Source organism: Limulus polyphemus, unplaced genomic scaffold (assembly GCF_000517525.1).
Source record: "Limulus polyphemus unplaced genomic scaffold, Limulus_polyphemus-2.1.2 Scaffold820, whole genome shotgun sequence".
NCBI lineage: Eukaryota > Metazoa > Arthropoda > Merostomata > Xiphosura > Limulidae > Limulus > Limulus polyphemus.
The window spans coordinates 86,498-102,524 of NW_013666430.1; the positions used below are offsets into that span (position 1 = coordinate 86,498).

The window sequence follows — 16,027 nt, forward strand, 5'->3', positions numbered from 1 at the left end:
ATTTATTTAGCATCAGACCTAGTTTCAGGACCAGTTGTGGCTGGATTAAGACCTACTCTGCCAATTAAGGGTGTATTATTGTTGTTGGGAAACGATTTGGCTGGAGATAAGTTGTTACCGAACCTAAAATGGTTAGTGAGCCGATCACTGCTTCATCTAAAGATGATGTTGTAGTTGAGGAGAATCCTGATGTGTTTCCCTCGTTTGCTGTGACTTGAGCTCAGGCTAAGAAATTAACCCCAAAACAAATGATAGACATGGATTCAGAGGACGATATTATAGTTTTGTCTCAGACAATTTTTGGATCCGATGAAGATCTTGTGGATAATTGTCCTACTGTTGATTCCTCAGTGAGGAACAACGATGAACGTGAGAAATCTGATTCACTCGGTGAAATTCCGTTTACTAAAAGTAAACTGATAGCTGAGCAAGAAAAAGACTTACTGATCTCTTCACTATTTAAATTTTCACTCCCAAAAGATGAACTGGAGAAAGTTCCAAATGGTTATTTTTTGAAAAATGGTGTGCTTATGAGGAAATGGAAACCACCAGATGTGCCAGCTTCAGAGGACTGGGCTATTGTTTATCAAATCGTTGTTCCAAAAGCTTATCGTTCTGAAATATTGAAAGTTGCCCATGAACTCCTCCATGGGAGGTCATTTAGGTGCCAGCAAGACGTGTGACAAAATGATGAGACATTTATTTTGGCCAAAAAATTAGGCAAGACGTTTCTCAGTTTTGCAAAACTTGTCATACCTGTCAGTTAGTCGGAAAATCTAACCGGAAAATTCCTGTTGCTCCTTTGAAACCTCTCCCAGCTTTTGAAGAACGCAAGTTCCGTCCTGAGGATATGGTCTTGGTATTTTTAATCATTATGGGATGTCTAATCAAAAAAAGAAAATTATAGAAAGAAAGAAGGAAAGAAAAAGTCAGACAGACAGAAAGAAAGAGACAGAACTAGAGAGAAAGAAAAAGATAGAAAGAGAGAGAGAAAGAAAGAAGAAAGAAAAGACGAAAGAAAGAAAAAAGAAAAGAAAAACGAAACATAAGGCTGTTACATTGCAATTTATCATTGTGAGAATATGGTTTGAAGATTATCCATATCATAAGGCTTTATAACATTTGTGCCAATGTATTTTCATGTACTATGTAATTTTACTATCATAAGGTGATTTGTATTGGTTGTGTTCTATATTCTAATGGTTATTGAAGTTGTATAATCCTTTGAATAATATATTATATTTAATGTAATGTTGTCATTATATATATAATATCTTAGTTAAAAATTGTTTAACGCCAATTTTTAATTCTCTAAGGAGGGAGTTGTAACAAATTTGTTATTATATATTTACCTTATTATCGACGTTTGTTTAGATTACTTTTGTATTTAAAAACATACATAGCTTATAGTGTTGGATATGCATTCTCCAGAGTTGTAGAAGATTCTCGAGGGGAAGAATCACCAATATATGTGTTTACGTGAACGCTTTAACTAGTATTGTTATGTAAGACTGAAATTTTTAGAATGCCTCCACACAGCTATAACTATAACCCTCGTGACGCACGAAAAGGAGAATATCTATTATTAGTTCGCTATAACCAGTGTGCTACAAACTTCGAAAGCTATAACTGTGATGTTTATAACGTTTATCAATCGGAAAATGTCATATATTTGACCAGGAACCTTTACAAAATTATTTAACTTCAGTAGATTCTCATCGGACATTAGTATTTTTATGAAAACATTACCTAACTTCAACGGTAGAAAACCTAGCGTGTGTGGCCAAGGACAAAGCTAGCTAGCTTCCCGGCTAATTGTTCTTGCATCAACTCGTAATTAACTCGATCATCGTAAACCCTCGATAAGATATCAAAGGAGTTCCAAACTAGAAAGAAGATTTTATATTGCTTGTAAGTTTGTGAAACTTTTGTTTATAAATCTTTGTTTTTAATAACTATTTGTAATAATTGTTACTGTAAATTGTATTGTTGTGTGTATATTAAAACGTATTTGTGTTAAAAACGAAGACGGTGTGTATCAATCTTGTTGCCAAATATCGTTAATTGAGTAATATATCGGCATATATTTAAATACTAAATCCAAAGTACAATTTAACTACTAAATGTAAATTATCAGTTAACTTGGCTTCGGACTATTCGAAATTCTAATACGTAACTTTGTCCCAAATATGCGGCTCGTGACCCACATCACGCCCTCAGAAGGTTGATTCGTGGCTCTCACTATCATCATATATTGCAAAAGTAAGCAAAACCGTTTTCGGAAGATGATGTGTTCCCCAATAAGCTCAAGCTCAGCCACTGGCTTTGTGATCTTTATCTGAAGTGGCCCAATGTGAAAAATAATTAAGGGTCACTTCTCTACTTTAGGGACGACTAGCGTATGTAACACTTGTGTATCTTTATGCGAATATCCGAAACGAAACAAACCATACGTCTACAGAGGTGTGCGATCGAACGTAGAGTAAGTGGACGGTGTTAAGTTGTTAAAAAATTAATTATTTTAGTAAGGTTATATTCCGAATGTTTTGTAACAAATATTAATGTCAAATTACAATCAAATTTTGTCCCTTTATTAATTAATAAATATTAAACATGGAAATAATCACTCATTTCTCATGTGTAAATAATCAAACATTAATGGTCGGTCATAACCAAACTTTTCCCATGTTTACTACTTTCCCTTAATGGTGGTTAAAAGTCAAACTTTTTTCTTGTGTTTAATAATAAGCCTTAATGCTAGAAACTTTTCTATTATAAAACTGATAGAAATCCATGGTGGTCGTAACCAAACTTTGCCCTTGTCGAAATGAATATAGACTACGCTTATACTCTACTTCTGTGCTGGGTAGTGGACATTAGCGAAGACGCATGAGAGGGTGCTGTTTTGTTCTAGTTAGTGGACATCTGACAAGAAGCATGGGAGATTGTGGCGCTTTGTTCTGGTTATTGTACATTCGAGAAGAAGTGGGGTGTGATGCTCTGATAGGTTTAATGATCACATATACTGATTCTTAGCAAAACTTTATCTCGGAGGATGATAACAATACTGAATTATGACCATATTTTATTATTCTGTCCAACAAGTGAACACATCTTTCATACTTTTACAAACTTGACGTATTTTATAATCACGTACCCAGTAAGTGAACTACCAACAATTATTGATGATAACAGCTTGATTCAGAATAAAGCTCATTCAAAAGAAGTACCCACTGAGTTTGAAGTTATTAATGAGCTAGTACAATACAGTCGTTCATTTTCAAGCCAGGTCCATTTCCTTCCAGTGGCCAGGCGGACAGCTGCTTCATGTATTTTCAGCAGATTGCCCGCTGGCCATATATCATAATTGGAACAAACGAATTACGTCACGGTGGCGTCACTTCCCGGAGGAGACCAATCAGGTACGAGCAGTCGGGCAGCCAGGTGAGAGTGAGTCCAGTGGTGATCAGTATGTGTTTGGTGTGGAGATTCTCGTGCAAGTACCTACTCGTACATCTGTATTTGATTTCTGTGTTGAGGCGGGGTCTTAGCCCGCTCTTCTGTCGCCGGATTTCAGTGAACTTTACTTCAGCTAGCATATCGTTACCAGAACATCTATGTTAACCAACACTCCAAGTATTCTCCAGATGTGCAGGTAGGAAGAAGCTTCTCTTACTTACTAGTGGTTTTGGAGCATCGCCTGGTTTCTTTCTGTAGGTGATAGGTAACAACATGTCAACTATATTCTACGAGATGTGAAAAGTGGTTTCCGGTTTAGAAATGACGTAACTTTAAGATAGAAGATGGTTAATTTTATGTGGTAAAATATCATTAGAATGAAATAAGAGGTCGTCGACAGCAAAATAAACAGACCACATGCTGCTATCCTCACATGTACACAAATCGTGATTGGATATTTCATTATATGACTCCTCGTATTGTAGTGGTCAGTAGTTATACAAGTATCGCTTGTCGATTTGAGACATGCGTTAGTCTTGGATGGGGCAGATTAATGTGTCATAATCGTCCACCTGTAGAGATGGGACCCTCAGCTGTTGCGGGTGACCTGCGTGAATTCTTATGTCTAATCTTTCCGTGTTTCTCTGGTAACTATTTCCATCTAACAATTAACCTTCAGTATTTACGTTATGTTCAGTCAAGACAATTTTATTGTGTGCAAGATTTCTCTTTTAATTCACCCTAGTATCTCTAAAGAATTTTTCTGTTGTTCCACGTCTGTTGTTTCGTTGCTTCTACGAGAATCTGCTTCCGTGAAATCATAAAAACAATTGCTACTTTCACCAAAAAAGTTGCATGCTATAGTTGCATATTTTTCACCTAGAGCTACATTTATATCTACTCAAACTATTCTGGTTTCTTTTCTGAAATGAAACAGAAATTGTTTCAGGTTACCGCTGGTTAGTTTTAAAATATGTTTGACCTAAATCTCTATTTGTCTTTCTATCTGAAACCTGGGCTCATGGCTTTATCTATTTTCGTTTCCCGTAGAATCAGGAACTGGTTTCCAGCCGTATCTCTCGTGGGATGATTCTAAAAATTGTCATCTTCATGCTTCAGCATTGTTAGGATAATTAGCTAATATTGTCATACCACGGCAACAATGTCGGTCCGCTCCAACGAATCCGCAACGAACCGTAAAGGTCGTCTGTCTTACCGAATAAAGTTGGATCTTAACGGCAGAGAAGCCAGTAAACCTGTTAGATCTTCGTTCGTTATTTACACTGATTTTGGACCGTAAACGTTTTGTCGGAATATAAAATTATTTACAATTTACACGATATGAATGTACTACTCGCTAGGTTATGCTTTCCAAATAAGACAAAACTGATAACTGAGTTTTTGGTTTTTTTTTTATGTGAGTAAATGTAATTCTAAATAGTTCTCACTGCTTCTAGATTTCCTGCCTAATTCCATTTCGTGTTGTAAGTTATGGTTCAACTTGTTATTTTCAAATATCAGACGATACCGGTTCTATTGTAATGCACACTTACCATAATACTTTAAACATAACAACATCTCGTATATCTATACATTTGCTGAGTCCGTGAATCACTACTTACGAAGCCCCAGCTGTTTATGCAAAATGTGTGAATGTAACGGTTTCATCTTTAAGTCAAGTATTTTCCTAATTGTCCTAATGATACAAGACGAGAATTTAACGATTATACTTCAACGCCCAACCCCATGTGAGATACATAACATCAGCATACAGATTCAGTTTCTTAATATTATACGTACATATTCGAATACCGCTTTTTTCTGATATTTTAATGTTTTTGTAAACATCTCTTGAGCTCATTATCTGAAAATGCAAAGTAGCAGTCAAATAATCACTGTAAATTAGTTACTGTCATGTTTTTCTGATTTGTGTGGTAACACAAGTTAGAACCTTAATTTTGACTCTTCTATACGATTGATCTAAAGTAGTCCTAAAAAAATCATATCAAACGATTCATCAAGAGAATCAGGTTTCCAATAGAGGCGAGACTCCGTATAAGAGTGAGAGCAAACTTGTTTTCCGTGTCGTTATCCCCTTTCTTTCTCGTGCTCGCTTCCCACCCGACCTCAGGCTGTGGCCTAAATACTTCCATCTTCTTGCCTGGTGTACTACTCCCTCTTCGTGCAGTACCGGTATACATTGAATTGGGAACCCTAACAAGTTTATAACTGACTATAGAAGGCTATGGAGAGGTAGCAACAGAAAATCACACATTGCACAACTGTATACATATTATGGGATGGGTTACTGGTTAAATCAATCTAAAAAAAGGCAAAAGTACGAGTAAGTCAAGAAACATGAGTTTTTTTTATAACAATAAATTACAACTGTATGAAGAGCTAATTATAGGAAAACAGGGTGAGAATAACGATTTTTTTTGTCACACTAGGTGAAGCAAAAAATATACTATAAATTTGTGTCCGTAGTCTAAATGGAAGTTGTGTTAACCTTAAAGACCTATTAATACAGTCTGCGTCCTGACATTTACTTAACTAGGGAAACACTGTGGAACTTTAACACATACTTAAGCTGTGGAGACTTGAGATATCACACATCATAGCAGTGAAGATATTAAGTATCAAACTAAAACTATTGAGAGTTGACGTATCACATTATAGTTGTGGACACATTAAGTACCAAACACAAACTGCGGAGACTTGAGGTTTCACATTATAGTTGTGTACACATTACGTACCATACTAAAACTGTGGAGACATTAAGTACCATATACAAACTGTGAAGACTTGAGGTTTCATATTATAGTTGTGGAGACATTAAGTACCATACACAAACTGTGGAGATTTGAGGTTTCATACTATAGTTGTGGAGACATTAAGTACCATACACAAACTGTGGAGACATTAAGTATCATACACAAACTGCGGAGACTTGAGGTTTCATACTATAGTTATGGAGACATTAAGTACCATACTAAAACTGTGGAGACTTGAGGTTTCACATTATAGTTGTGGAGACATTAAGTATTATACACAAACTGTGGAGACATTAAGTATCATACACAAACTGCGGAGACTTGAGGTTTCATACTATAGTTATGGAGACATTTAGTACCATTCACAAACTGTGGAGACTTGAGGTTTCATACTATAGTTGTGGAGACATTAAGTGCCATACACAAACTGTGGAGACATTAAGTACCATACTAAAACTGTGAAGACTTGAGGTTTCATATTATAGTTGTGGAGACATTAAGTACCTTATACAAACTGTGGAGACTTGAGGTTTCATACTATAGTTATGGTGACATTAAGTACCATACTAAAACTGTAGAGACTTGAGGTTTCATACTATAGTTGTGGAGACATTAAGTACCATACACAAACTGTGGAGACATTAAGTACCATATACAAACTGTGGAGACTTGAGGTTTCATAGTATAGTTGTGGAGACATTAAGTACCATACACAAACTGTGGAGACTTGAGGTTTCATATTATAGTTGTGGAGACATTAAGTACCATGCACAAACTGTGCTAAAATATGCTTAAATTCCCACAGAGATCTTTAATTATGCTGTTCCATTCACCTGATACAGGTCACAATTACGTCTCTACGGAACCTGATGATATATATGATGCATTTTCCTAGAGTTTTTAGAAATTGTTAAAATTAACACAGGAAAATGGAGTCAGAAAGTTATAATATTAATTTATAATATAGCTACATTGTTACTTTTTTATTTGAAACAGTTTTTGTTGCTATATTTATTGTTATTCTGTTCAAATCGTAAACATATGCTTCAAAGAAAGAATCAATAAATGGACTTTTCGAGTGTAAATACGAAGTGGTTGACTTACATAGTGCAACACCTTATTTTCAACGTTACCGGAGCCAGCATTAAGTATTCTCAGTAGGTATCGTTCTTTCCTAGTTAACGTAAAGTTCACAAACAGGTAGGCTGTGCCAATATCCCAAGGTAATCTCGGTAAATTAATAGACAACAGCATTACATACAAGTCGAGTAGGGTCAGTTAGCTTGTGCTTTAAGTTGTTTGTCATTTTAAACTTTACATGTATGACGTAAATGCAAAAGTCTAAGATAAGAAGTATTTTTGTTTTGTTTTTGTAAGCCAATGCAGTTTTGGAAATTTTATTTAAAGAAGAAAAACTTATATTTATCATATATAAATGTCTGAATAATTTGTTGCTGTTTTTTTTTTCTTTGTTTGTTTTCCTCCAGTGCATAACTGGCTTATCGTGCGTTTCTGCAATTCGAACGTATTCAGTTTCAAAATAAAACCTGGCATGATTTAAATGTAAAATTGCATTTTAATATCTTTTTTTTTTATCATATCTGGAATTGAATAATTGTTGCTAGAAATTTACAACTTAAATAAACCAGTTTTGACAGCCTTAGTATATTTACTCCAATACAGTTGGAACAATTATATAGAAATAAATTGCCCTGAGCATCAGGTTGACGTGGCATTTGACTCTCAACTGTGTGCCTGGGATAAAAGTCGTTGTGGTTACAAAAGGCTTGCCTTCAATATAAAAGTTTTCCAATTTAGTTTGAAAAACTTAGAACACTTAAACCGGTATTATTGTGAAAACACACTTCAAGACTATCATTTAAGTATAAAAAATATATTTGTTGATCCTGGAGGTAATTTAGTTTTTTAATTTATAATTTGAATGTTTGTTGTTAAGCGCAAAGCTACACAATGGGCTATCTGTGCTGATTCCGCCATTGGTATCGAAACCTGTTTTTTAGCGTTATAAGCCTTTAGACTTACAGATGAGACATTGGAGCATATAATTTTAAAAACCACGTATCTAGAATGTGGATAACACATGACAAACGATGGATAACACGTGGATCTGTGTTACTCACCATAACTGTCACATGAAGAATCTATGTTGATTTATTTTGTTTTTTTATTGCCACTTCACAATGAAATGTGTAACTATATTCTCGTATCAAAATTCGACTCTAATTTTTCTCCAGTTTTTTCTTGTCATTTACATGTTCAACTTTTTTGCTACTACAATATTAGAAACTAGCACTTTAACCACACGACAAGAATTCCACTGATGTTAACACAACAAGCCCTTAAGATTTCATGGTGGTCGAGAAGGTGGACAATTTTCTTTACAGAGAGACAAACAGACACATAACACAAGTCACTTTATAGTATAGATTCTTAACCCATATGAGTAATAGGTCATGGATGTATATGTTTTACTAGTTTAATCATGACAATATAGTAAACACCAAAGCAAGTTCAACAACTTTTAAACTTAAAATGGCAAGTTTACTATGATGTTAGTGTGAAAGTAATTGTTAATAGTAACGTGACTTACGTGTTGAGCACTTTATTTTGCATTTCTATAGCTTTATATGTTATAGAAGTTTTCAAGGAAGTCATCTAAAGTATTATATCTTAACCACCTACTTAAACATTAGATTTTTGAAACAAACCAAAATGTATCAAAGAAACTGTAGACTTAAAATTACGTCATCTTTGTGTTCGTATAAAAGCAAGAAACTCTTGAAAATATTGATTATTTCATTCTTGTAGCTACGTCTTCCGATGTATTGAGGTATTGTAAAATGTGGTACTTAGCATAGTTTGTAAAATGTGGTACTTAGCATAGTTTGTAAAATGTGGTACTTAGCATAGTTTGTAAAATGTGATACTTAGCATAGTTTGTAAAATGGGATACTTAGCATAGTTTGTAAAGAAAATTGCGTGTCAGAACTTCCAGTTATTCATTATCCCTACAGTGCTCAATTGTGTGTTATCGTTTCTTGAACAGGAACTATTCCTGCAGAAATATTTATAAAATCGTTTAAGATATTTATTTTTCAGTTTTATTTATATTCCTAATGAAACTATACGTAGATATTTTTAGATGTTTCGCAATTTAGAAAAAAACATCCACGTAAAATTGAAAATGATGAAACCTAATTCGAATTAATGAATATTGCGTCAGTGTTTCTAACTCCTGAAGAAAAATCTACATCCAGCAAAACAAAATTGAAAATACTTTGTCATTAAAGTACAAAAAAAATATGTAATTCATGAGAACTTTGGATAAACATAATAGATGATTTAAATATTGACCAGGGCATGTAAATTCTAATTTTATATTTGCTACGCAGGCACAAGCTATAACACTATCCAATTTGTTTTAAAAAGTTACAAAGAATATTTTACTACAACAAAATAGGTTAAAACTTTCAGCTTCTTTTTAAGGACGTTTTTAACAGAAAAATTTAGAATTAATGTTTATCTTTATTGTACTGTACCTGCCAGAAGTCTTGCATCTTTATTGTACTGTACCTAACAGAAGTCTTGCATCTTTATGCACTGTACCTAACAGAAGTCTTGAATCTTTATTGTATTGCACCTGCCGGAAGTCTTGCATCTTTATTGTACTGTACCTAACAGAAGTCTTGCATCTTTATTGTACTGTACCTAACAGAAGTCTTGGATCTTTATTGTACTGTACCTAACCGAAGTCTTGCATTTTATTGTCCTGTACCTGCCAGAAGTCTTGCATCTTTATTATACTGTACCTGCCAGATGTATCGCATCATTATTGTACATATCTTAAAGCAAAAAGTATATAATTCTATTATAGTCGCTATAAAACATCGTCCAGTTTTAATCATATTACAGTATTTTAACCATAGACCTAACCAGTACGATTGTATGGTCGCCCCTAGAGAGTGCAATCAATTTTCCTTCTTTATAGCATTTCTAAAATTGAATATGTTGTTCGTCGATTGCATGATGGCCCCTAGAACATATCCACAACTTCGTGCTAATGTCGACTATTTCAAAGAATTCATGACCTGTATAATAATCTTTTGTAAAACAAACACGTTTTCTAGAGCTACAACATCATATAAATTGAATTTTACTTTCTCTACAGCTACCATGTCGTATGAACAGAGATTGATCCAGAGTATCTGCGTAAATATGCATTTCTTTATATAAAAAACGCATTAGAAATAAACATTTTGCGTATCAAATAGGCATACTTTTCGCCAATATGCATATTAATGTGCGTATTAGCCAGTTTGAAAGAAACAAAACCCTGTATCGATAAGAAAAAAAACACAAAGCATGAAAGGTAATTCTGACCAAAAACTGACTGACGAGTTATACAGCGATTTGTGGGATGTGATGTTTACAGTACACCTTTATATGGAGACCTATACTGTATCTCTTTGGTTTCCTCTCTCGCAAGCTGTACTGAGAATCCGTGATTCGGCGAAACTAGTCTCTTGCAAACAGAATAGTGAATCAATTGATAACTTAGATCTCTGTGTCATTCATAGCTTCGTCCTTTTCCTCTGAAGTTACAAGTTTTAGTGAGAATAAGAAACATTCACACATGAGTCATACAACGGTTACCTGTAGTTCGAAGTTACTGTTGAACTACAAATTATAACGATGTAAAGCCCTTAGTTTATCGAATTTGTGCTTTAATTGTTTTGAGTGGTCCTTAAAAGGATGTAAATTCAGAAATAAGAAGAGCAAGCATCTATGAAATACAGCAAAACAGAGCTAAAATGTCAAGTGTTGGACGACGAAAAAATCATTGAAATCCGATAACACACAAATTTGTAATCTGGGTTTTCATTTTCAGCATTGTAGATTACTTCGAGAAGTAAAATATGTCAACTGCAGCTATATAACATCGTATAAACATAGTTATATACAACATCGTATAAACATAGGTATAATCTTCTTTTTTATTCTACAGCTATATTGTCAAATAAATGGAGTTTTTTTTCCGAATCACAAAAACAGCGAAGCACATGTTATAGAGGATGTTATATGGGTATTCGTGCAACGGTGGTTTGTATGTAAAAGTACATATAATGAATATACCTGGCATACAAGTAAAAGTAAGGTCACTGTGGCCTTTTTGATCGAATGTATACCTTTGTAAAGTAAGTATTAGTATAAAGTCACACCGAATGTATACCTTTGTAAAGTAAGTATTAGTATAAAGTTACATCGAATATGTACCTTTGTAAAGTAAGTATTAGTATAAAGTCACATCGAGTGTGTACCTTTATAATGTAAGTATTAGTATAAAGTCACATCGAATACGTACCTTTGTAAAGTAAGTATTAGTATAAAGTCACACCGAATGTGTACCTTTATAAAGTAAGTATTAATATAGTCACATCGAATGTGTACCTTTATAAAGTAAGTATTAGTATAAAGTCACATCGAGTGTATACCTTTATAATGTAAGTATTAGTATAAAGTCACATCGAATACGTACCTTTATAAAGTAAGTATTAGTATAAAGTCACATCGAGTGTGTACCTTTATAAAGAAAGTATTAGTATAAAGTCACATCGAGTGTGTACCTTTATAAAGAAAGTATTAGTATAAAGTCACATCGAGTGTGTACCTTTATAAAGAAAGTATTAGTATAAAGTCACATCGAGTGTGTACCTTTGTAAAGTAAGTATTAGTATAAAGTTACATCGAATACGTACCTTTATAAAGTAAGTATTAGTATAAAGTCACATCGAGTGTGTACCTTTGTAAAGTAAGTATTAGTATAAAGTCACACCGAATGTGTACCTAAGTAAAGTAAGTATTAGTATAAAGTCACATCGAATACGTACCTTTATAAAGTAAGTATTAGTATAAAGTCACATCGAGTGTGTACCTTTGTAAAGTAAGTATTAGTATAAAGTCACATCGAATACGTACCTTTATAAAGTAAGTATTAGTATAAAGTCACAACGGTCCTTCTTGGTAAAATGTTTATCCTTACGTGACCAACATTCCTCACTATAGTAGCTCATCTCGCGCCTATCAGATAAATCTTTAGATGCATCGTCCATTATTACTTAGGCGGCAACCAACTAAAAACGTCAAGATCCATAGAAAAGCACTAGGCTTGTCGTTCGAGACATTGAAGGACATTATGAATATTTCGCCCCACCTCGAACCAGAACTGACTCTATCATCAACTGACTTCTTCACAACTGGAGAATTTGGCCAGCTAGTTAGTGATACTTACTAATATTACAGCAGTTGTATTTGTTGAACCACTGATGATCAGCTTAACTATTCCGACTTGAACTAAATCAGTGGGTGTCAGGTGTAGTCTTGGTAAATGTCTTTCAATTTGAGACAAGCAACAGCAGTAAACCTGTTATTTGATGTGCTACGCACCCACGATCCACCCAATTTTCACAAATGTTCCACAGTTAAGACACAAAGCTGGCCATACGATTATTTATTTCTTGCTTTCTTAAACCAACACAAGTTTGAATTGTTAAATGGATCATTTATTTGAAAAAAAAAAGAGGAGCCTCCAAATTTAACAAACACATATATATATATATTGTGAACATCGATAACTGTGACTATGAATTTTGTATCCTGGTTCAGGACGGTCTAAAATTATTTTTATTTAGTACTTCAATGTACATTTGAAACGTAATATCTGATTACATCATAGTCGTGGCATTACTCCCATCGGACTCCAAGTGACTCAGCGGTAAGTCTGAGAGCTCACATCGCTAAAAACCGGGCTTCGATACTCTTGGTAGGCACAGTACCGATAGCCCATGGTGTAGTCGTGTGCTTAATAACAAACAAAGAAAATTACCCCTTTCGGTGAAAAAGTAGAACCTTATCGAGTCTAAACTTATAAAACTATCTAAGAACTTCATTACAGGTGTTCCATATATTCACTTTGTTTGAAAAGATCGTTACACACTTTTAACTCATTTACTGAATACTGCATAAGGATTTAACCATTAAAAATATGCATTTAATGTTTTTATTCGTCACATCAATGTAACAGCCGCGTAGAAAGGAGTGAATGCTGGTTTTCCAGAGGACTGGGTTTGAAATGCTGATGCAAAACAAGCATAAGCAATGTACACTAATGCATAATTTTAGAAATTCCGTATATACAGTTGAAAGTAACTCATTGGCCCATGATCGAAAGTCTTAGGTTTCAATTGGGGGAAAAAAGACTAAAGGGTGCTAGTACTGTTTTAACGTATACCAATACAATCCACTGCACTAGTGAGCACATTTTAAAGTATGAAAGAGGTTAGTATCAATTTGGTACTTCACTCACGAATACTGAAATACCAAGAGCCTGCAAAGCACATTTAATAAGGAAAGGGTGAAAAGGGGGGCATACTAGAGTGAATTTGTATTAGTCTAAACCCAGACGCAATGTTTGTCACTGTTCGGCCAAGTTGAAATATCCAAAGTGTCAAGACAGGATATGATAATCACGTCTTCTAACATAGTTCTGGACAAAATCTAATAGCCACCATTTCTTGCAGTGTTCTAGTGAAAATATGATAGTCCACAGTGCTCTGGCCAGAATAGGAAAGTCATATTTTCGTACTGTGCTCTGATGGTTATCAAAATATTGAGATTTTATAGCTAACAAGGCTACACTCTGCATATCACATATGACGTTAGCTGTAAGTGATTTTATAGCTAACAAGGCTACACTCTGCATATCACATATGACATTAGCTAACAAGGCTACACTGCTCCCTCTGCATATCACATATGACGTTAGCTAACAAGGCTACACTGCTCCCTCTGCATATCACATATGACGTTAGCTAACAAGACTACACTACTCCCTCTGCATATCACATATGACGTTAGCTGTAAGTGAACAGACTTCGCCTTCAACAATATAGTATAACTGTAATAATTATAAAGTTTTCCTAAATCCACATATTCAGGTTTATTAAGGCAATATTTCAGCCAGCGTACAAATCTGTCCATTGTAGTGTTATTGTGATGATATGATTACTTTCAATCCACATTTCCGTGCTTACTGATACGATGTTAGCTGTATAATTCAACGTCCAAAAATGTAGTTGTATGCAATAATTACCATAAATCTCCAAGTTCCTGCTTACTAATACAATATCCTAATATTACAGTATCGCATGGCGTTAAACAAAGTAATGGGAAATTTTAGCACATACTCCAAAAGCTATTGCTCAAAGATTTATTGCACATCGATAGCTATCAGTTTACGTCTAATATTTGATTTAAGCCTGATAAAATCTTTCTTGGTCATTACTCTTTTTTCACTACCTAAATTAGATTTGCGACTTATTTATCTGTTTACGATCTTTAAATTTGTTTGTCACAAAATAAAGTTCACGACCTAGAGGCAACTTTCACCTAAAGAACCAGGAAAACATTACATAACTTATTGATTAGATTTACTAATTACCGTATTGGTTTTTAGTTTTGCCCTAAGTATAGCTTGCTATCATCGGAAGAAAGATAAAAAATGACATGTTAAATTTGCTGTATAAACAAGTGTTGATAACGATATTAATTGGGAAGTTTTACTATGAATAAAGTTCACATTTTATCAAATGCTTAAAAAAGATTACAAGTGTATATAATACAAAACTACATAAACTACAAGGTAGCTTGTTCTGATCGGAAGTTAATAAACTAGTACAAGCACGTTTAGTTTTGATAAAAACCGGTAAAAAGTCTATAAGTCATTACTTCTCGTTCCAAACAACAATATAACGGCATTGATTAAAATCACTACGTACGTTCAATAATTTTGACAACGTGACTCCGGACGTTCAAGTATACTTTTCTTACGTTTTGCTTATAAAGGTTATAATGCATTGTTTCGTCAGTTTATTTTCTGTTTAGTTTCTTCCAGATTGGTTTTTTGTTTTTGTAGGTTACGTTCTAAATATTGTTTGTGTAATGTCATCGTTAAACAGATAGATAGATTTTCATATGTTTGTCATTTGAATCTAAAATAATGTTGTTCTGTGCAGCTGTTGTCTGTGATGAGGTATTATTTACGGTAGTTATACGTGTAGTTCAAGGTTTAGAACTCGCTCCTTATTCTTAATATTTTTGATTCTAACTTATCCACTATGAAGAAGAACTTTACAGTAGATAATTCCATCCAGTATTTCGGTGCGGAGTGCCACCTAAACGCACTTATTGTACGTAGAGTTTTCTGAAATCTCACACCCAGTAGGCTAGTTCTTGCTATAAGAATAACGTGTTACGGTTCTCTCAGTAAGGGTCGGAGGTGGACAGAACATGTCGACGTTTCCTTCACAACGCCCTTTAAGAAATGTATACACATTATTTTTAAAAGTGTAATGTAAATTTAAGTTCCTTACGTTTCGCATGCATGTGATAATTAAAGTCCCATTTCGGAGGCCGCTTGTGACATATGAAAATAATCGGTAACTAAGCTGAACGTGATTGTTTGTCAAGTTATCATTCATAGATAAAAACTGTATTCAGGGCTTGGAAATGTTCGGCTTTGTACGTGATAGTAGTAAAATAAATATTTCTAGTTTCTTAAAAAAATATAATTTTTCTCTATAGGCTTGCAGACTTAGTCACAGAGAAAGAAGGAGGTAACATATTCACATCTCTATAGGCTTGCAGACTTAGTCATAGAGAAAGAAGGAGGTAACATATTCACATCTCTATAGGCTTGCAGACTTAGTCATAGAGAA

At 34.2% G+C, this 16,027-nt stretch overlaps 1 protein-coding gene across 1 annotated transcript in view; it reads left to right on the forward strand.

Annotated features, from left to right (window-relative positions):
- The first annotated feature begins 257 nt into the window (after positions 1 to 257).
- The window catches only part of LOC106460711 (neuronal PAS domain-containing protein 4A-like), a 72,037-nt gene continuing 56,267 nt past the window's right edge, over positions 258 to 16,027 (forward strand). The window contains exon 1 of the mRNA XM_013920447.2: positions 258 to 411. Coding sequence (XP_013775901.2) covers positions 258 to 411 — 154 coding nt within the window. The remainder of the gene's footprint in view (positions 412 to 16,027) is intronic.